Source organism: Limanda limanda, chromosome 18 (assembly GCF_963576545.1).
Source record: "Limanda limanda chromosome 18, fLimLim1.1, whole genome shotgun sequence".
In the NCBI taxonomy this organism is placed as follows: domain Eukaryota; kingdom Metazoa; phylum Chordata; class Actinopteri; order Pleuronectiformes; family Pleuronectidae; genus Limanda; species Limanda limanda.
Genome location: NC_083653.1, coordinates 19,389,020 through 19,412,903, shown reverse-complemented (window position 1 = coordinate 19,412,903; position 23,884 = coordinate 19,389,020). Strand labels below are relative to the sequence as shown.

General features: G+C 42.5%; 1 protein-coding gene across 1 annotated transcript in view; it reads right to left on the bottom strand.

Annotated features, from left to right (window-relative positions):
* opn5 (opsin 5) overlaps positions 1-15,963 on the bottom strand; it is a 33,206-nt gene extending 17,243 nt beyond the window's left edge. Inside the window, exon 1 of the mRNA XM_061092078.1 lies at positions 15,846-15,963. Within this exon, the coding sequence (XP_060948061.1) occupies positions 15,846-15,963 (118 nt within the window). The remainder of the gene's footprint in view (positions 1-15,845) is intronic.
* Positions 15,964-23,884: the final 7,921 nt, after the last annotated feature.

Sequence of the window (23,884 nt, the reverse complement as noted above, 5' to 3'; positions counted from 1 at the left end):
TTCACATTTTTTATCCTTCATCTGTCTTAGAACAAGTAACAAATAAACTTTCTGTGTATAATTGTTAAGAGTAATTTACAAACAGACAGTTGTCTACTTTGTAGCAAATTCTTTCTTTTAGGTGCTTTTACTACTTTTACTGCTGCTCCGACTAATCTACAAGCACACACACACACACACACACACACATACAACAATGGCGGACAAGGTTAAAGCTTCGGTGTGTAGAATTTAGTGAGATCTAGTGGTGAAGATGCATGTTGCAGCTGAATACCCCTCACCTCGCCCCCTTATAAACATGAAGGAGAACCTGTGGTAGCCTTCACTTGCCAAAAAACTCTAAAGGTGTTTAGTTTGTCCAATCTCAACTCTTGTAGAGAGGACCAGGTCCCAATTTAAATATAAAGTATTTTAACGCCTTATATAGATCCCTTTCACCTAAATCTTACAGTATATTTGACTTTAAGTGTATATCTGTCATAACTCCATCACAGAAATGCAAGGTTAAAGCAAGGTTAGCGATAAGCTGTCCAAGCGGTAAAAGGGAAGTGGATATTGGTCTTGAAGTGGATTTGAAGGGTAAATAGAAAATGATTTATTTACGAATACTGAAATGTTATGAAGCCATAACAGAAATGGAGTTACAACCTCATGGTTATGCGCCTCTCCCAACCATTAAAGTTACAGTTTACATCCGTCTTTCCAGACTCATATAGCTAATGTAGTGAAGAATTTTAAGGCATTTATTGAGAGAAACACGGAGCCTTCATTTAGAGACGTTTACAGAGGAGTACAGAGGACTGATAGGAAGCTTTGTCACATGCAGTGGGACTGCTATCACCTGTCAGCAAAATTATTGAGCTTGCGATGGACTAGCCGAGGAACAGCCTAGGCTCCCTGTCCTGTATGTCAGCCAGGGAGAGGAAGTCAAGAGTGTGGACTCCTACTGTATAAGTCAAATCAATAAAAATGGAGCTGAATGTTTAATTAAGTGCATTAAAATAATAGAAATGATCAAATAAAACGCTCAGACTGCTTGAGTAGACTGTCTAAGGATAGCGGATGTTGTAGAGATTGTTGAGCGCCTTGAGCCACATTTTTGATATAAGTAAATCAAATTAATTCAATTTGACCGTGGTTGTTGTTGTTCTGCTGCATGTCTACTTTATTATTGTGCATGTTCATTGACAGAAACAATGAATTATATAAGGCCATAAAAGCTAATTCTGAAAGGAAAGACTTGCTGGGACAGTAGACGATGTTTCATTACATCTCCAACCTGGCAGCACAGTTTTGTAGTCACCTCATCTTCCTCCAGAGCTGCTTCTGCGTATGGTGTAAATTACTTTGTTTCAAGTCAATTTTAAATGTCCGGGCTTATGTACATTTGGATGACGCCACAGGAGCAACATGCAGGCATTTTCTGTTTGTTTTTTTAGTTGGAAGAAGTGGTCTGTTTAACCCTATCACTCCAGAAGTGTTTTGTGGAGTCTAACACTTCTCTCACCCCTCCACCAGCATAGTTGTGAGTAGATAATGAGTGAATTTAAATTTTTGGCAGAACCAACCCTTTAATAACTATATTTTAAGTTTAAACCGTGTGTGTGTGTGTGTGTGTGTGTGTGTCGGAGACTCAGGGCAAACTGAAAGCAGCACTTTAAAAAAATGATATATTTCCTAGAAGGCCGAAACCCTACACACACATACTGTATATATATAAATAGGCTGCTCTCAATCATGAAACCTCAAGGCTGTCCTACTACAGCCCTGAGTCAGTGGCCCGATCCTCTAACCCAGGGGTGTCAAACATACGGCCCGCGGGCCGGATACGGCCCGCCAGGGGGTCCAGCTTGGCCCGCCGGATGCAAGGCTTGCTCGAAATTTTAAAAAAAAAAAGTCAAAACCGCCAACCAAGTTGAAAATAACGTATGATGAAGCCTGTCTTGCTCTTGGGTTCACAGTGAATGAAGGGGGGGATGAGGAGAGACTAGTGTATATATTAGGTCTGAAAACTCAGCTGACAGTATGAGACCCAACAAATTGAGAAGACACTTAAAAACATTACACCCCAGTCACATGCATGTGTTATTTTTGGTTGAACTTCGTCATCGTTGTAACAAGGTGATTCTAATTTAATTTATTGTTTCTCTATTTTTGAAAAAGTACAGATTGATGGAGGAATGTAGTGATAAATAGCACCAAAAGTACTTCAATAAGGTTGAATTTAAGCAAAGTTGAAACAGCTTAACAAAAAAATAAAGCCTGTTTTAATATATCTGTTTCCTACCATTATTGTTGTGGAAATCGTTGTTAATGATTATTGCGAGAAATAATTTAAATTGATGTGATCAGACATTCTCTTCACATATATTATTATTATTAAAATGTGATCTTTGCAACTTTGTTATTCAGGAAGTTTGTATCAAACAAGTAGCCCTTCGTACTACTCAGTACCTTCGAAGTAGTTCTCAGTTTCAAAAAGGTTGGTGACTGTTACGTGTGTGGTTGTTTTCCTGTGTCTCCCCTCTCATTCTCTGCAGGTCTCACACCATTGGCTGTTCCTCCACCATCGTCCAACCCCCTGTCCAATCTGGGAGCTGTCTGTTGGCCAATTAGTGTCGTCAGGCCTTGATAAGTTGCACCTGTTTTGTCTCCATTGAGAGAGGCCATTGTCTGCCTGTGTGTGGGCTGTGTGGAGCTGTTGCCTTTTGTTTGTGAGATGCCACCGGGGTTTAGGTGAATAGGTAAGACACCCTTGGGTTTACACTGCCATCACGTAGACCATACTCTGTTATCACATCAGGTTAGGAGCGGGGCCACCCTCTGTATGTATTAGCTAGGTTGTATGTGTGCACTAGTTAGTTGTCACTTTATCTTGTTTTCTTTGCTTTGGCTCCGCTTATAGTTCCCTATTCCCCTTGGCGGATTGCTGGCTAAATAAAACACACTTACTGATCCAGTTTGCTGTTGTGCCCTGTTTTGTTGTTCTCCGAGTCAGCCTAACAGTAACATGTGTTATGGTTCCCCTACTCCCCCCCTAGACGTAGCAAGCTAACATCCTGGAGCCGTAACATATTTGGGGGCTCGTCCGGGATACTCATTGTAGGACTCCACGTCGGGCTGGCTTAGAGGTGTTCGATGCAGGTGTGCACATAGTGTAGCTGGTTTGTGTGTATAAGATAGGCAGTAGTTGTTTTTGTAGGGCTCGTTATGGAGGCTTTTGATTTGGGTGTCTTTTTGGCTGATCCGTCTATGGATCGAATTGACAGATGCCGGAAGGCTGATTTATATGCCATAGCGGCTCATTTTGAGTTTCCAGTTCAGGGGACCCTGCTCAAAGCGAGACTTAAGGAGTGTGTCGTGGATATGCTGGTGGGCAGGGAGGTGCTTGGTGTGAATGCGGCTTCTCCTTGTAGTGATGATAGGGAGGACATGCAGGCTGGGGCAGAGGCTAAGCCACCCGCTACCTTACCACGCTTTAATCCGTTGTCACCTACTTTATTAATGTCGTCTCAGGACGCCCGTCTGAAAGTAAGGTTGGCCCGCTTGCAAATGGAGGCTGAGCGTGGAGAGAGGCAAGCTGAGCGTGAGCACCATCTGGAGATCCGACGGATTGAGGCAGAGAAGGAGGTGAAACTACGGAGGTTGGAATTGGAGGCTGCAAGTGCAGCACGTTCACCCCAAACCACCCTCTCTTCTCCACTAGCTAGCTCATTTTGCACATTGGATGTGACTAAACAAATGGCGTTGGTTCCGCAGTTCCGGGAATCGGAAATCGATTCTTATTTTGGTGTGTTTGAACGCATCGCAGTTTCTATGCAGTGGCCTAAAGAGGTGTGGCCCCTCTTGCTTCAGTGTAAACTAACTGGTAAAGCTCAGGAGGTGTTGGCGTCCATTTCGTTGGCGGACAGTCTAGATTACGAAATTGTTAAAACCACTGTTCTTCGTGCGTATGAGTTAGTACCTGAGGCATATAGACAAAAATTTAGGAGTTGCAAAAAGTCTCCTGATCGTACTTTCATGGAGTTTGCTCGAGAGAAGGCCACCTTGTTTGATCGGTGGTGCACCGCCACTAAAACTACAGATTTTTCCTCTCTTCGAGAATTAGTCCTGCTGGAGGAATTCAAGAATAGTGTATCAGAACGTATAGTAACATACTTGAATGAGCAAAAAGTGGTGTCAATGTCCCAGGCAGCTGTATTAGCGGACGAGTTTGTACTCACCCACAAGCCCGCTCATTCGTTCTCTACCTCGCCAACCACTCAGTTTCGCAGGTCAGTTTCGCTACCTTTACGTTCTAGGGAGGAACGGGAGTGTTATTATTGTCATGAATTTGGCCATTTAATTGCTGACTGTCAGCTTCGTATGAGAAATCATCCACCGCCCGTTCAACAACAAAAGGGGGTTGGGTTGATAAGTACAGTTTCTCGCTCTGTGGCAGTTATGCCGAATGTGTGCATTTCTGACCTTCCTGACCCCAGCTACAAACCATTCATTTTGAGTGGTCTTGTGTCACTGACCGGTGATCCAAAGGAACAGCAAAAGGTTCAGATTCTCCGTGACACTGGGGCGGCCCAGTCGTTTATCCTCTCTGATGCAGTGCCATTGTCAGGTGATTCATTCTGTGGTTCCAGTGTTTTGGTTCAGGGCATAGAGATGGGATTTGTGCCAGTCCCCTTGCACCTGATACATTTAAAATGTGATTTAGTCAGTGGAATTTTCAAAGTCGGGGTATGTCATAACCTGCCGGTAAAAGGCGTTCAGTTTATCATGGGCAATGATATTGCTGGAGGCAGAGTGCTGCCTATGTTGGAGGTATTGGACTGTCCCGAAGCTAACGCTGAGGATGAGTTAGCCGAGAGATTCCCTGGGATTTTTCCGGTGGGGGCTGTTACACGGGCGCAGTCCCGACCATTGAGTAATGTGGTTGACCTGTCTGACTCCTTTCTTGTCCCAGTGGGGGACGTAAATGAGGTTACTGGTTCTACCTCTGTGCCCCCTCCACAGCCTGATAAGAACAGTGCCGTTGAGAGTGCTGGCCTTAGTCTCGACCCATTGCCTCTACCGATAACTCGTGATAAGCTGGTTGCTATGCAAAAGATAGATTCTACACTGGAGCAGTGTTATGGGAAGGCTGTTACTCCGGGTGGGGATATCGACGGTAAGGTGGGTTACTTCCTAGATAATGCTCTTCTCATGCGTAAGTGGACTTCATCTCTTGATTCAGAACGTGACTGGAGTGTGATCTATCAGATTGTAGTGCCTGTTGCATATCGACAGGATATTCTATCACTTGCTCATAGTCACGTATGGTCTGGTCATTTGGGTATCACGAAAACCTATGACAGGATTCTAAGGCACTTCTTTTGGCCTGGACTGAAACGTGATGTAGCTGCATTCTGTCGTACTTGTCATACCTGTCAGGTCACAGGAAAACCAAACCAGGTTATTCCACCCGCTCCTCTCTGTCCGATACCCGCGTTAGGTGAGCCTTTTGAGCACGTGTTAGTTGATTGTGTTGGCCCATTGCCTAAGTCTAAGACTGGTAACCAGTTTTTATTGACGATTATGTGTGTTGCTACACGGTATCCTGAGGCTATTCCCCTTCGGAAAATCACTGCTCAGGCAGTGGTCAAGGCTTTGGTTAAGTTTTTCTCGACGTTTGGGCTCCCGAAAGTGGTGCAAACTGATCAAGGAAGTAATTTCCTTTCTAACCTTTTTGAGCAGGTGCTGACATCTTTGTCTATTACACACAGAGTTTCCAGTGCCTACCACCCTGAGTCTCAGGGTGCTCTCGAACGTTGGCACCAAACGCTTAAATCCATACTGCGAAAGTACTGTCTCGAGACCGGGAGAGACTGGGATGAGGGTGTTCCTTTTGCCTTGTTTGCGGTTCGTGAGATCGTTCAGGAGTCCTTAGGGTTTAGTCCGGCTGACCTTGTTTTTGGACATACGGTACGCGGCCCTCTCAGAGTTCTGAAAGACCAGCTTATCTCGGGTAGTGCTTCTTCTCAAAATGTGTTAACTTATGTGAGCCGGTTCCGTGAACGGTTGCACAGTGCCTGTGCCCTCGCTAGGGAAGCTCTGTCCGCCTCACAGAAGCGGATGAAGCGTCACTTTGATGAGAAGGCTGTCCCACGTTCACTGCAGACGGGTGACCAGGTTCTAGTTCTGCTTCCCATTCCCGGATCCTCCCTCTCTGCCCGTTTCTCCGGTCCTTATTGTGTGGGACGGAAGTTGAGTGACACAGATTATGTTATACAGACCCCAGATCGGAGGCGCAAGACAAGAGTTTGCCATGTTAACATGCTTAAGTTGTATCATGCAAAAGTTACTCCTCCTGAGGACTCCGTAGAAGGGTCTACGGGTCCCACAGTCAAGTCTGCCGTTCCAGCTGTATTGGTTCCAGGCTCCTACCAGGTTCCTGAGGGTGACGAGGATGGATTGGAGTTGCGGAGTGCTCCTCAACAGACCCCTCGGTTGTTGAACTCTCGGATGCTGTCATCTCTGGACTCGCATCTGGCCTATCTGGATGAGGAACGTAGGGCTGACATGGTAGCCCTAATACGTGGGTTCCCTTGTCTGTTCGGTGATGTTCCTTCCCTGACCAACGTTTTGAAGCATGATATAGATGTGGGCGGTGCAGCACCTATCAAGCAGCATCCATACCGCATTAACGCTACGAAAAGGTTGATCATGTCGCAGGAGGTGTCTTATTTAGTAGAGAATAGTCTGGCGTCTTCGAGCTCTAGTCCTTGGAGTTCACCATGCCTCTTGGTACCCAAGCCTGATGGCACGTTCCGTTTCTGTACGGATTATAGGAAGGTGAACGCAGTCACGGTTCCTGACTCGTACCCGTTGCCGCGTATTGATGATTGTGTGGACACCATTGGGTCTGCCCGGTATGTGACAAAGCTGGATCTGTTAAAGGGATATTGGCAAGTCCCACTTACTGCTCGTGCTTCGGAGATCTCCGCATTTGTCACTCCAGACAAGTTTCAGCAGTACTCAGTGATGGCGTTTGGGATGCGGAATGCACCTGCCACTTTCCAGCGCTTAGTGAATATTGTTTTAGCTGACGTCCCACACTGTGCTGCTTACCTCGATGATGTAGTTGTGTATTCGTCTGATTGGGCTGCTCATGTAGATACCTTGACAACAGTGTTCCAGCGTTTGGCGAGGGCTTCCTTGACGCTGAATTTGGCAAAATGTGAGTTTGGTAGGGCTACCGTTACTTACCTTGGTAAACAGGTTGGGGGTGGTGAGGTGCGCCCCGTGGAGGCTAAGGTGACTGCTATCACTGCCTTCCCAGTGCCCATCACCCGGCGTGAGCTGCGCCGCTTCTTGGGTATGGCTGGGTATTATCGTGGGTTCTGTAGGAATTTTTCCTCTGTTGTCGCCCCTCTGACTAGTCTGCTGAGCCCCTTGGTCCCGTTTGCGTGGTCTCCAGATTGCCAACACGCTTTTGTTTCTGTTAAGACTCTGCTATGTAGTACCCCTGTTCTGGTGGCTCCTGACTTTGAGAAGCCATTCAAGATGGAGGTAGACGCATGCAATGTAGGTGCCGGTGCCGTTCTTATCCAGGAGGATTCCAACGGGCTGGACCATCCGGTCTGCTACTTCTCACGGAAGTTCAATGAGTGCCAGACACGGTACTCTACTATTGAGCAGGAAGCTCTGGCTTTGCTGATGGCACTCCAGTTTTTTGAAGTTTATTTGGGATCGAGTTCTAGGCCAATTGTGGTCTACACGGATCACAATCCGCTGGTTTTTCTCCACCGGATGTATAATCAGAACCAGCGCCTCATGCGGTGGGCGCTGATTGTGCAGGGGTACAACCTGGTGATTCGTCACAAGAAGGGCTCCGAGAATATGTGTGCGGATGCCCTTTCTCGTGTGTGATGTTTGCTCTTATGGGTGGGGGTGTTACGTGTGTGGTTGTTTTCCTGTGTCTCCCCTCTCATTCTCTGCAGGTCTCACACCATTGGCTGTTCCTCCACCATCGTCCAACCCCCTGTCCAATCTGGGAGCTGTCTGTTGGCCAATTAGTGTCGTCAGGCCTTGATAAGTTGCACCTGTTTTGTCTCCATTGAGAGAGGCCATTGTCTGCCTGTGTGTGGGCTGTGTGGAGCTGTTGCCTTTTGTTTGTGAGATGCCACCGGGGTTTAGGTGAATAGGTAAGACACCCTTGGGTTTACACTGCCATCACGTAGACCATACTCTGTTATCACATCAGGTTAGGAGCGGGGCCACCCTCTGTATGTATTAGCTAGGTTGTATGTGTGCACTAGTTAGTTGTCACTTTATCTTGTTTTCTTTGCTTTGGCTCCGCTTATAGTTCCCTATTCCCCTTGGCGGATTGCTGGCTAAATAAAACACACTTACTGATCCAGTTTGCTGTTGTGCCCTGTTTTGTTGTTCTCCGAGTCAGCCTAACAGTAACATGTGTTATGGTTCCCCTACTCCCCCCCTAGACGTAGCAAGCTAACATCCTGGAGCCGTAACAGTGACCCCTGCCATAGACCATCGGTTCCCAAACTGGAGTACGGGGTACGCAAAGTGGTTCAGGGGGTATGCAGTGGTGTGCACGGAGCCCCAGCAGGCTGGAATCCCACCACAGCCGGCGCGCGCCGGCCCTCACCTTTCACTCTCAATGCCTGTGATAGACTCCTAGGTCCGTGTTCCAAGAAGGGTCCGACGCGACGTAATCCAGGGCAGAGGGGCGTGGTGGCGGCGGTGAAAAAAACAGGGGGGTACGAGGTTATTATGCTATGATTTTACTGGTCTGGCCCACTTGAGATCAAAGTGGGCAGTATGTGGCCCCATAACAAAAATTAGTTTGACACCCCTGCTCTAACCATTGACCAAAAAAGTATGAATAGTTCACCCTTCATATTCTCGAGGTGAACCTTTGTGCTAATTCTGAGGACACTCCCTCAAAGCATTCCTGATATACCGTGTTCATAAACATTGGATAGGTTGGACGCACGGACAACATACTGCCTCTATCCATGACTTTGGCCAACACAGAGTCATAAAAATCCAATTTCCCTCCAGCATACTGGGAATGTTTTGAAAGTCAACGTAGAATGTGTTAAATTTCCCACCCTGAGGAATGTAAACATTGATAACAGAGCAGGCTTACAGATGGGCTCTGGCTCAGGAGGTAAAGCGGGTCTTCCGCTGATCGGAGGATTGGTGGTTGGATACCCAGCTTGTCCGATTCAAATGCTAAAGTGTCCTTGGGCAAGACACATGAACTCCAAACTGCTCCTGCTAGCTGTTCTGGCAGTGACTGAATGAATGAGATGCATGAATGATAGACCAAGAGCTAGAAACAAAGGGACTGTGTGAAAGTGTGTCAATAACTGAATGTCAACCGTATTAGTAGGGCTTTGAGTGGTCGAAGAGACTACTAGAGCACTATATAAATGCATTATTTTTACCCTTTATCTCTTCTATCCATGCAATTTTTATATAATATTGATGCAGGTACATTTTTATCTTGGAGCTTACGAAAATAAACACAGTGAGAGTGACTACCAGATTCTGTCCACTGAGCAGCACAGAGGCAGGGCAGAGAAAACCTTTTCTATTCTTGCCTTGCGGGTTTCTAAATAAAAAAAACGTGACCATGGGTTCAAAAGAATTAACCTTTCAGTCATGATCTTGCTGTCCTGTCAGCTGTTTCCCATTCAGCCTGTTTGATCTGCACAAATATCTTTTTCAGGACTAAATAAACCTGATTCACTCCAATTATGGAAAAAAAGGCAAATTAAATGAATGAATAGCACAATGAGTGTATTGTACATCTTTCCATTTCCTCCCACTCATATGATCCACTGTATCAGGAAAAAATAGCAAAGGAAGGTTGTCAGCCAAGATGGGGCTGTAGGAGCTTTGCCTCATGGAGCCTGGGAAAAACCCACAGGGAATGTAAATAGATACAAAATAACTTGCATGCACCCCAAAGCACATCATGCTGCCTCTTCCTCTGCCTGCATTTTGAGTGGAGCTCCTCTCTAACCTATCTGCAGATAGTATGTTTTGTATAGAGGCTAAAGCTTGACACACTAATGGAGCAGTGATCAGCTGATCCTCTGCAGCCATCAATCATGTATGCCTCCTGATCTATATATATATATATTTATAGATAAGATATAATCCACTTTCTTTCACTTCACGTCCCATTGTTGGTTCTGCTGTTGTTCACAGCCTTGCACCTTTCTTGCAAAGGGGAAAATGTAGATGTGCAACAGGCAGGACAATGTTTCTTGTCCTGTGTGTTACCAGGACAGAACAGAAAAATGACTAAACTAATTGTCAAAGGAAAGTGGGCTTTCATCCACTACAGTTATGTGACTATTAGAAGCTGAGTGCTTTGATGCTAATTCACCTGTCAGGTCTAATTCCCAGCAGAAGAAGAGATGACGACAATAAAACGAATGAAGAGGACAAGACCTTGTAGAACATGTGACTGATATATGATATTTATGTTCATTTATTAATTTCACAAAGGTCAGCCTGCTACACAGATCAGATTTTTTAATGAATTGGATGTTTCAGTCCCAACCTTTAGATGTACATATGTTACGATCTGTTATGCTAAGTCAGTTTCTTGTACTTTGCAGTATTTTACTGAAGTCTAAACATGAACTTTCACACCTCAGTAATGCATAAATCAGTTTTAAAAGGTGTTTTATTAAGCAAGAATTACATTTCCAAAATCAATTATGCAAAATTGAAAAGTGAAAACACACATTGAGGTGGATTAATCACAGCAGATTAACACAATCATGTCATCCTGGATGCATGTTTCCTGCATTATTGAAATGGAGGATATTTTGACTAAGATGCAACAGAGACAATCAAATAATTTTTGTCATACACTTTTTTATATATTTCATAAAATAGCAGATCCAAACACTGGGTGACATTTCTAAACCTACGGTTTAAAGCACAAGTTGCCATGTTCTTACACATACTTGGTGAAAGGATGTTGTATGGATCAGGGAAGAACCCACTCATTGATCCGGATCAGGGGGCGGATCTATGAATTTTCTTTAACATGGCAAGATCTTGCATTTTGCAACATTTTCATTTATTTCACAGAGAATAATAGTGGCAATGAAAAGTGGATGAATATTCTCTTATTAGACTGTTGGGATTTATATTTCAGTGGTTTTAACTTTTAACTTGCGGTTTCTGACCTTTTAATTCCTGTCTTTGGTCATAGCTTCTGTGATTGCTTCGCCCTCATGTGTCTCGTCTGTTCTCCCAAGTCTACTATATCAGTCAGCTTGTCTGTTCAATTTAGACTGGTTACTGGTTATAGGAGGCCGACACAGTGTACAAGACTCAGACAGATGTGAGCAACAAAGCTCTGACAGCTGGAGCTCGTACAGAGGAGAGTATCAACCACTGCATTGTCTAGATATGTGATATCTATGTTGTTGATACATCTCCACATTTTTGCTGCTTTATCGGGTGTTTAATTCAATAAGAAAAGTGATTAATGTGATCATCCCCGCACTGACAAAGAAACAAAGGACAAAGGAAATAGAGGTGATACCAGTGGTACACGTGCAGGAGCTGAAGCCAGATGATAACTACAACTGAAACCTGAAATCGTTAATTCTATGATAGCTGGCGTTAAATACATTTGCATTTAACTGCCAGTGTCTCAGCGGAGCTCCATTCAGCCCACTGACAGATAAAAGGCTTTCTGGGAGTGTGTTTGCGTAGGTTCTGGGTTTCCACCGACCTACGTGCAGATTAAAATGTTCTTGTCAGGCCTTTGATTTAATGAAGCTTCTTCAGGATTATCTTGTTCCTTACACACATTTCCTGTGAGAGGCAGTGTGTGTTGTTACATCCTGTTTTTGTTTTGGAATTGCTTCGTCCCTCCTTTCCACGAGGTTGATCATCTGATTGACAGAAGCCTAGTGTGCTGAGCTTATATATAAAGGCCCTTTGTTAGGCTGTCCCTCTCTCCTGTGCTGCAGAGACACCATTGTGGTGTCTGGTAAACAAGCAATTATTCAGGGGTTTATTTCAATAAAGTTCTATGCATTAATAGTCTTTCTCGGTATGCGTCGATTATTTTGCTCGGTGTCACAGCCAGCCGTAACAGTGTGTGCAAGTACTGCTGGGCTGGGAGGGATGCATCAACAGAGCAAATGGTATGATACTTTAAAATTATAAAATGGCACTGCAGGCAGTTCACAGGTAGCTGCTCCCACTGATTTATATTTCTGTAAAGAAACCATAAGTGTATCTCAGTCAAATCTTTTAGCTGTACTGTAGAAGTATAAAAAGTTATATATACACATAACATACAGTCTGAGCTACAGTACCTCCTTATTCAGTTTTATGAAATGAAATAGCTCACCATGTCTTATCTTAATTTTGGCCGGCCTTCCATGTGATATCAGACTGTAATGCAATACATTATTCATTCCTCTCCCACTCTTCAAATATAAGAAGCAGTAGCAAATGGTATATGTAGATTAATCTGGGTTGTGGGAACCACTTACCCACACACTAGGACTGTGACATATGTAAGCTTATATATGTATGTGAGAAACCTATTAGAACATTTTACACGTAGTATATGCATCCAACTAAATTAGAAACAAAAGGCGTTATCAGAAAAACATAAAAACAGCACATTGCTAAGACCACAGTGACTTTTCTGTGTCACCAGCTGCTGCAACTATTCAAAACCATTAAAAGGAAAAAGGTTGTGGGGGGCGGAATGTGTATCAAATCCACAAGGGACGCTAGATGCTGTGCAGTGTGACACTGTCGACCCACAGATCCCTCAACAGCTGGGGAAAATCTTCCGGGCAGAATTCCAATTTCCAGCTCCAGCTTTTCTATTCCCACTGAATGCTGTGCGTCATCTGACTGACAATAGATAATTGATTCTGAGTTTATAGATTTCTGATCATTAACTATTTGTCCATACTTTGGCCATCAAATAAATGCTAAATTAATTATATTTTTTTCACAAAGCCTGTGCCAGATTCCACTTTCACTGTTCAGAGATTGATAACAACACAAACACCATTAGTCAATGTGTCTATCTAGAGTTTGCCACTGTACTAATGGTGCCATTGTTAGAGAGCATAATGTAAATAATGTAAAGTAAATCAAAGAACAACGTACATATTGTCAATAGATAAAATAACACATCAAAGTCTGATATGGCTAATCTGATAAATTAAACACCAAACATAACGCAGCTACAAGAAATAAATGGAATTTGAATACATAAATTCGAATACTTAGTATCAATGATTGGCTGCAACCTGTAACCACCACGTGCTCATTTTGCATTATGCATTTAGCTCCAACCTGCAATCAACACTGTCGTGTTTCATATGTAAACTGCAGTTTTAATATATCAGGGTTTACATCTACATCAAAATCCCTCTGATTGGATAACACCTCTGAGTGTGATGATTCTGTGTGTTGTTGTTTTTGGTGTTCTCTCTCTCCCCCTCCCCGTTCTGTTGTCTCCCTGCAGGTCATGTGTGTGGCTGGTTTCTCCTCTGCAGCAGACAAGGCACACCTGCTCTCACTCACTCATCCACCTGGTCTTGACTCCACTACTCTGCCAGATAATTCCGTCCATTCCAGTCCGTTTTGAAAGTATCTAATCCGTGTTCTTTCCCTCCGTGTAACCCAGACCTCCCGTGTGCCTTGCTGCTCGTCCTCGTCTTTGTTTTCCCGTGCCGAGTCCTCCCCGTTCCTGTTTCTGTGTTCACGTCTTCCCATGGATATTCGAGCCAGCCAGCACCCTGCTGCCACAACCTGCCTTCTCTGACGATTTGTTCAAATAAAACTCTACTTTTGTTATGGGGGACATATTATGAAAATTCCACTTTTGTAGTGCTTCTACACGTTAATTTGGGTATCTGGCATGTCTACCGACTCAAAAACTCAGAAACGTCATGCTTGAGTGACTGCGAATGAGCTTCCGTATCCTTCTCTCTTCACAAGCGAAATGGGAGTCTCTCTTACATCGACGTGTCTCTGCCGTGTCTTTTCGCGGCGGAGAGTCAGGCGGCCAAACCTGCCTGCGACAGCCCCAGCCTCCTGACTCTAGTTCAAAACGATATGGTTTCAAGATTGTATCTTCGTCTCCAGTAGCCATATTTCTACAAAGGTAACAGATAGCCAAAAATCCGGGCGCTCATAAAGGAACAGGCACTCAAAACAGGTCACTCTGAGGAGGGCTGTTTTAGACAGGGTAAAAAGCTGCTGTTTTAAATGATACTTTTGGTATTTTGACCAAAATATGTTACAGACATTTCATTAAGACCCCAAGGAACCATATCAACTTGTGGTAAAATGGGCATAATATTTCCCCTTTAAGATCTGACAACCAGTGTTTGCCTTGGGGTCCAACCTAAAAACAATCCCTAACAGAATTATCTGGCGGAGTAGTGGAGTCAAAACCAGGCTTTTATGGAGAGGTTGATGAGTGAGTGAGAGCAGGTGTGCCTTGACTGCTGCAAAGGACAAAACCAGCCACACCCCCTGCCACACACACGACCTGCAGGGAGAGAACAGAACGGGGAGGGGGAGAGAGAGAACACCAAATACAACAACAACACAGAATCATCACACTGAGGCCTGTTCCATTATCCTTCCATTACCTTAACAAGCCAACTACCAGTGCCCATGTCCACCCCTGTGGCCCCAACCCTTGGGGTTGATCTTCTAATGTTAGAATGCATGTAACTGTCATGCAGCAGGTATTAGTATCCATGCATATAAAATACAACTCTTATCTCCTCTCCTCCTATCAGCATTCAAATGTCAAATATATTTATTTCAACCACCCACAAAATGTTCCATCTATTTTGTTGCTGAAAATGAGAGCTACAAAGACATAATATGTCTCTTCCCAATTTTTAACAAAGATAGAAAAATGACAACGTGGTCATGTCTGTTGGCCAGTCAGTACTGAACTATCACTGAAACCAGGCATGAGCTCAACAATGCTCCTCTTTGAGCTGTTGCCTGCCTCCAGAGGAACTTCTTCAGAAGGCTTTAAATACCAGGAAAAGTCACTAATTCAATTTGCTGTCGAAAGCCTTGTAATTTCATTATTTATTTATTTCCACATTTATTAAATGTACTTTTTGTTAAGAATCATTTGGTGGCAAGACTTGCAGCGTAATAGTACACATTGTGCTACGGATGTTTTTGATTATATTGAAGATCTAAGTACTTATTTCACCATTGATATGAGCCACACATCTGCAACTGAACATGTTAGCTCACTGATATGAAACCGAGCCAACGTTGACTGTATTCATTTTGCTGAGATTTTCTGCTTTCATAAGTCTAAAGTTCGATGTCTAAATGATTGCCCATAGAAGGGCACATTTTCGCTGTTAAATGTATGTCTTTGCATGATATTAAGATTAACACTCATGCCAGGTACTTGCTCTTGATGGGAACTGCCAGTTTCTTTCTGGCCTGACCATGTATTTCATATTCCGATTTCAGACACATGAAGAGCTGCTAAAGACAAAACACTGTGCACAGCTGTGTGTGGACCAATGATGTGATGTTTCCTTCAAGTGAGCCAAAATGTGTGTGTGTCCTGCCAAACGGCTTCTGCAGAAATCCCCCAACTCTCATAACAAAGTTAACCTGAACTCCGTCTTAATGGCCTCACTTAAAGTCATGTGTTTTCCTATATCAGATATCAGCACTTATTCCATGCCACAGACTCCTATTACTGTTTTCTTTAACCTCCCTAAAACATTTGCACTAAACCTGATTGCAGCAAGAAAGAAAAGCATTTTTCATAATAAGAGACTGACCTATGATACAGATGTAAAAAGCTGCAACGATATCCGCCTCTCTGGAGAGCTTTGAGGCGAAAGGGTCACCGTGGAGCAGATGATGGGAGGCGTATGAGGGCCACGTCTCGTTCGCCATCACTGCCTTCGGCGGGGAATGTCCTGTGAAGTGGAGCAAAGGTCTCAAACAATGAAGCTGCTTCCTCAAATTGAAATTGAAAACACACACACACAAACAAACACACATACAGGTCTCACATAAACAGGTCTCATAACTGCATAAATCCACCAATTCATGCAATGCGTAGAATGTAAGATTATGCATGCAGGCAATATTTATTGAGCCAGTACCCACCTACACATTTCATAAACCTGCATGCTCTACGTTATGAAGTCCAAACACTCCCCCCTCAGACAGCAATCAGGAACAGATGTCAAAGGTGTCAACAGGAGATTGCTTTACGTCACTCTATCGAGAGAAGGGACAGCGACAGCACATTTTGGAGCTTTGCTAACTGATGAGCTGATAAGTGTGAGACCGTGTTCTCATGCTAGAGTCTGACTCAGTTTTGCAGGTTCAAGAAAACAGAGGATCCACTTTTTCCACATCTCGTGGACTGAAAAGCTCCAATGTTAGAAATAACCTGCTGTGACACATCAAAATGTGTGAAGTCGTTGGTCCCATCATGGGAAGAGCATGTGTTGCCACAGTTGGCTGCTTCTTTATATTCAAATTAGGAAAGCAAGTAAATCAAGCAGCAGAGCTGCTGCCATTAACACTGTCTCTCCACTATGACACTGAAGGAAACACTATGTAACTTTCACTGAGTAGCAGTAGTAATTATTCTGTTGGATTTTTAGTCTGATTGGTTTAAAAAGAGCATATCAATCACAAATGTCTTGACCAGAACCAGAGAACTAAGTTTTTAACCAAATCTGCATATAGTCAGAGGTTCAGCCTTGTTCAGTTCAGTAAATAAAAATATGATATGTGCTGTTTCTGTGTTTATTTACAGCAGCAGCTATACTGGATGTTGCTCTCCAGACTTTGGGAGAACATTTTTAAAATACAAATGTCCGTCAAGACCTTAAAAAAACGTGAAACAGTGTTTTTATAAGTATGACAATTTATTCCTTAACAGGGTTAACTTCAATTATTTTTAACTTTTAATACTAACCCTAACCCTAACTTAGCTTAAAGAAAAATACTGTGCCCTGATTGACTTATTGATTGACTTATAACAGGGATCTTTTTGGCTTATATCAATACAGGTTAAGACTTAACTCATATCCTTTGTTGGTTTTATTGTGCGATATAAATTGTTATGTGCAATCCATTTTTATATTTCTTTACACTGTATATATCAGTTTAATCACATTAATATTTTTTTATATTCCTTCACCCAAGTACTGCATGCTTCTTATGTGATGTATACTGCTGCTGTAACACGGCAAATGTCCCCATTGCGGGACTAATAAAGGACTTACATATAAATAAAATAACAATGGCTTTTCTGCACACTTGAGCGATCAGTGTCAATATTACATGAAGGCAATAATATCATAAAGCTATTTAAAAAGAGACGATAAAAGGCTAGATAGAACATCATAGGATACATGTGGTTAATGTCAGAGTGGTTGAGGTTATAGAGAAGTCTTAGTCATGGTTTAAAAGAAGACCCTAATTATTGATTTGTGCGTGTCCATTAAGACACACGCTTCTTTCAGCCTTGACACCAAACATGACCCTTACATTGTGTGCTGAAGATCTGAACAGTATAATAAGAAATCCAATAAGCGAGAGCAAGAGCATTGACAGCCATGCCTAGGACTACACAGTTTACACTGGAAGATGTGTCACATACTTTAATTTAAGAGGGTGCACATGGAAGCACCTTCCATCCCAATCTATACACAAGGTAACAGGATATGCTGTATGGTAGAAATATGCTGTAATATTGAATTCCATGTATCCTCCCAACATGCACCATGCCACCCACAAATTACACATTGTTTGAAATCTCTAAATCTCTTGTTTCTATTTGTGCAAATAAGTTTTGGACCCTCGCATTACTGCAACAGCTGTTGACACACAATTGGCTCAGACTAGTGGCTATAGCTCCTAAGTGTTTGAGTTGAGTGAAGCATATTTGTACCTCTATTACTTTTGAGTCGTAACTCTTATTCTACCTCTGATATTTTGGTTGACACTTTTCCGAGGGTGAAAAATTTGTTTTAAAAAGAACATTTTTATTTGCGGTATATTATTTTGGAGCCTGTGCTTAACACACCTGTTTAACCCAAATGGTTTTGGCTAGACTGCCTTAAAACTTGGGGTCTAATCAGAACAAAGAAGAGTGTATGTGAGATTTTCATAAACGTTCAAAAACTATGTGTGCTGTGCTACATTGGTCACCATATCAAATCTGAAATATAAATTAGGCTTGGCCCCAAGAATTCAGTGGCAATAGGTTTATCCCCTGAGAAATCCTCAAATCAATTGATCAAATGCACAGCCTGCATCCATGACAACAGAGAATCTCATCAAAGTCACATACATGAGATGTGCTATTTGTGTAAATATACACAGGTTACTGGGGGTGCTGTCCTTATTAGGACCGGCTCTGCTAACCATGCAACACATTTGTCATCGCCCACTACAATGATCCCTGCTGCTCCATCAGTCTGAGAAGAGACACTATTCGTGGCATGTATAAACAAACAATACTCATTGAATAGAGCAGTTTATATAGACTTGAAACATAACTGAATATAAACATTTATAGGATATTGGACAAAACATAAAATATAGAGAAATGTATTATTACACTGAGCTTTTGCTCCTCCAATGACAAACATTACCATAGCACGGGTAATTTATAGACAACACTATTTCTAATTATTTACTCAGTGATCTTAATCCATATTGCTCATATATAAAGCTTGCCATCATTTTAATTCAGTATTTTATCAATTGCGAATGTTAATCCATTTCTTTCTATCTTGTGTCATTAGTCCAGGGATGCAACTGAACCTTGAATGAAGGACAAGATAATTCATCGTCTTGTTTTAAAAAGACGTTTTCCAATGAGTAGTTACATAGCTGTTGCCTGTTGGTGTTTATCCAACATAATATATAGTTGCTTTTCAATCTCACTTTTATCAGGCAAACAGTCACAAACCACAGCCCTGGAATCGACAGCCACGTCAGACGCTGACAGATCCAGAGATGCACTGCCCAGCTTAGTAAACGAGATAACATAACTGTCATCTGGAGAGGAGTTGACACAAGTTTACCTGACAGACATTCCCACAGCTCACCCTCATGGTGTTTTTTCTTTCTCTCTGAATGGCAGCTTCATACTCTCTTCAAAGACATAAGCATAAAACACCCTTGCACAATTTGCAGGAGCTTCAAAGCCTGCATAATGAACATAAAGAACCATGGAGCTCTCGTTACAACATCTGATCACGGTCGGAAGTAGTGTTGTGTTACCATGCACCTGTTCTTCTGTAACAGCAAAATACAGCGCTCATGAAGGAGGTACAAGCATATACTGCTTTAATTGAATAAACTCACTCTAAACAAATTTAGAAATGGATTACAAGACCACTTGTCTGGTAAAGAGCTCACTAATAAATTGATTTTGTGATGCTGTCAGAACCACAGAGTCTTATCCCACACTCTGTAGTTCCCCCCGGTCTGGCAGAGCTTCACAGTTAATACAACTACGAGCTGATAGAACCCATTTGCTCACTTCATGTTCAAGCAAGTGTAATGATACGTTATAAACTCTAGCACTCTAAATATTTTTTAAAAATCTGACAGAGCTTTTGCTCTTTGTCTGCTGCGTGTCAACTTAAAGCTGAGAAGATGTCAGTATCCGTTACCCCCAAGTGGCCAGAAATCAGTTACTACAGATGACATGTTTCTAAGCATATATTTACTATGTAGCCCTTAATTTGGTCTTAACCAATGGAAATAAATATCAAGCTGTTTAGTTGCTATGTTCACCAGGCAATGAATTTCTTTGTCTTTGGTGATAGTTTGTTTTTAGCAGAATGAGGCTCGATAGAGGAGAGGGGAACTGAAGATATGGATGTGTTCTTTATTGATTTCCCACCATGGGTGACATTTCATAAATTTCAAAATAAATGCAACCATATTGATTTGCTCCAAGATCTTTTCAGATAAATTTCAACTGATAATAGTTTACTCTTTTGGCTGTATTTCTGGAGCACGACCAGGAAGACATAACTATTAAGACGTTAATGATCGCGTCTGAAGTATGGGCCATAAATTCAGTTTATGGCTCCCACTTCAATCCACAGATAGACACTTGGTCATCAATGTAAGTGGCCACTTTAGCCCTCTGACCTGACTTATTCAGTCAGTCCAACCTTCTTTATCTATAGTAAGTGTTGTGAATAAAGTTAGGAATGAAAATTAGTGTGACTTGTGTTTTTATTCCTTTGACCTTTATTCAATCTTACATGATCTATTCCTTATCCAGAAAACATTAGGAAACATTTTTCTATTATGTTGGATAATAAATAATCTCATCTTTTGGCATAAATGGCAGGACCACTACAAATGTAGGGAACTATAATCAAGGGCATGAATAAAAAAAAACTATTTCTTGATTTAAAAACCCTCTATCATTTATTTCAAACCTACTTCAAAGATGTTCTAACAGGTTCTGTTTTCCTCGGCATTGAACCGAAATCAGCCAGTGACCTCAATGAGTCCTTGTTGTGCAATAGGAGTAGACTTGACGTTGGCTAATTATTAATAATCATGAAATATGATTATTAAAATAAAAATTATTTATCAAAAATAATTAAATTATTAATTGAAGATGATCAGTAATCAAATAACAATAAAACCACTAATGAGAAAATAGGAATTATCAATTAGAAAGTACAAGCTATCAATTAACAATGATAAGGTTATCAACCAAGAATAATGAAAATAATTAGTCAAAAACAATAAAATTATCAATTTAAGAATAATACTATCTATATTAATAATTGAGAAAGGGGGGCACCACCCTGGTTACAGGGACCAACGGAATCAAGCTATAAATATCAGTCTCATATGATATTGGTTAAATTAATAATCTTAATAGTTTATATTAACGATTATTTAATAAACAGTGAAGGCTTCTAAGTTGGAGCACAGGCAATCATAATCCAGCTGTATTCACACACTTATGCACAAATAATCACAGTCTACAGATACTTTAATTACAAAAGAATTTATTAAAAAGGGGAAATAAAGTTATAATGTTATTCAATGATTCGTCATTTTAACAAGCTCCGATATTTCAAAGATAAACACAGCAGCAGCACTTATCACAATTCAGAAAATACATGTAAACCTGCGGTCTACCTATGTATGTCTGTCTGTGTGTGTGTGTGTGTCTGTGTCAAAGTGTCTCTCTGTGTGTATGTGTCTAAGTGTGTGTGTGTGAAATAAAGTTAGTGTTATTTAATGATTCATCATCTTAACAAACTCCCATATTTCAAAGATCACAACAGCAGCAGCATTTATCACAATTTAGAAAACACATGTATTCATCTATGTGTATCTGTGTGTGTGTGCGTCTGTCTGTGTCTATCAAAGTGTGTGTGTGTGTGTGTGTGTGTGTGTGTGTGTGTGTGTGTGTGTGTGTGTGAGAGAGAGAGACAAAGAAGGGGGGCGTGGCGATGACGCAGTCACGTAGTGACGTCACATCCAAGATGGAGGCCGACAATGTTAGGCTTAAAACTACAAAACAAAATGGCGGGTTCGTTATGAATTTAGAGCCAGGATGGGAGGAGAGAGAGAGAGGAGGCGTGGCAATAATAGACTCAAAATGGTGGGTTAACTTGCGTTATTCAAGATGGAGTCTATGTTAATGACACCATGTGGCCGGAGCTCACACTGGTGGTCGTCACATGAATTACACAAAGGAAATTTCAGACAAAGAGAATTCTTATCTCTGCTTGGCTTTGGGGGCCGAATGGTTTCCAGATGTGTTCAGCCTCTCTGAATATAGATTTAACTATGTTACATGAACTGTATTCTAAATACAGATCGGAAGTGTGTATAGGTCGGTTTAGAAGGAGAGAGAGAGAGAGAGAGAGAGAGAGAGAGAGAGAGAGAGAGAGAGAGAGAGAGAGAGAGAGAGAGAGAGAGAGAGAGAGAGAGAGAGAGAGAGAGAGAGAGAGAGAGAGAGAGAGAGAGAGAGAGAGAAACATGTAAGGAGAGTTCAAAGAAGCTCTTAAAACACGCCAGAGATAGATTAACAGTGATTTAACCACTCAGCCCCAAGCGGACGTTGTGGGCTGAGTTTCTGATCGGTAAACTCATTGCAGACTAACACAGATGTTAACAGTGCGGGCGGAGACGCTTCTCACGGCCCTATTCACTGCAACACAAAACATTGCCATCAAACCGGAAACCGGAAGTGGCTGCTCGGAGTAGTGGCCGGCTAAAACAATGGAGAAACACGGAGGTTCCACCAACAAAATACACTCAAGTATTAAATCAATACGTTACGTATTAAACTAACATCTGCCCAGACAATTTCGCCTCTCTTACTGTGACCGTAGTTTCGTGGGGTGCGTGCGCTTTCAGCGCGAATCTCCCGGAAGTCCAGTGAACAATGTCTTGGCCTCTCAGGCGAGCTCCCGTGAGCACCGCAGCTGGGCCGGACCAGAGCGGATCAGTCATGCTCCGTGACGGGATGAAAACTTGGTCTTCTTCTGCAGGGATGTGCGGCTGCGTGGAGCCGGTTGAAGATCGTGTGGAAAAAGAATAAAAGTCCGTGTCTCACTCGTCCCGAGAGAGATTCCTGTTTTGTCTTTTCAAGTTAAAACAGGAAAAGTCCTTTCCAAAATAAAACGTCTACTAAGATGAAAGAATAAAATGGAATGAATTCAAATAAATGTCTTAAACAAACGTCTAATCGCCTCCTTAGTTACTGAGTCGTGTGTTTAGGCCCCTGGAGGGTCTGGATACGACCTGAGCATCTGAGGACAAAGAGAGTGTTAGTCGCCTCCTTTAGCGACTGTAACCTTGGGTCAGACCGGAGGAGGCCTAACTGGAACGTCAGTGCTGGAGTGAAAAAGAAGAGGACAAAGAGAGTCTCTTAAAAATACCGAGTTAACTATTAAGACCCCTAGGGGTCCTGTTGTCGCTTGGGCATCTGAGTGAAGAGAATGATTTTAGTGAGGTCCCTTGCTTTATACCACCTGAGGACTTCCTGCTTCCTCAGGAAGTGGTCATAGGGTTCAGTTGGCTCTAAGCCAATGAGAATGTCAGGGTCCCGACCTTGGGGTGGGCGGGGATTCCTCAGTGGGCGTTTCAGAGTCTCATTTGGGTTTTTGCAGAGCGGCCTGCAACATCTCCCCACCAGGGCCTGCTGGAGAGGGGGCACAGTGGGGGTTCAGGAGATGCTTTCCCCACCAAGGCGAGGCTCCAGGCTGTCTAGAGAAGGTGTGAATTAAGACTGAAACTGGTTGAACTGGTTTCAGCTGGGCCTTGTAGGCCTCAAGAATTTACAACCTATTGTTTGATGGTCACTCAGGACCTCACCCCCAACATCCTTATTGTGTTGAAAAAGCTTTGCAAGTGATTGTCTGTACAAACCTTAAGCGTTTAATTTGTGAAATAACAATAATCATAGTCGGTGCTTAGGTCAAGGTGTCAAAACAACATTTGTAAATCACAGTACAGGAGGTTATTATGTGACGCTGAAATATAACAAGTTTCCGTTCTTTGCACCTTGGTACATAGCTGCTTATCGGTTATGGGTATGTCAGTGAATAATGTCTGCCACTCAGCTGTGTTCCCCCAACTGTGTAGAGAGCATTGCACAACAGCTTATAAATGGTATTTCTTTCCTGTCTTAACTCGAGAGCATGGTCCTTCATTTTGAGAGCATCATTAATTTCACGCTCGGTTATTGGTAATGCTTTCCCTCAAAGCCCGGGCCTCTATCTCACATCGCCCCTGTAAGTGGGATAATTTCCTCTGCTCCTGCTCAAAAGTGTTGGTGCTTACTCAGATACGG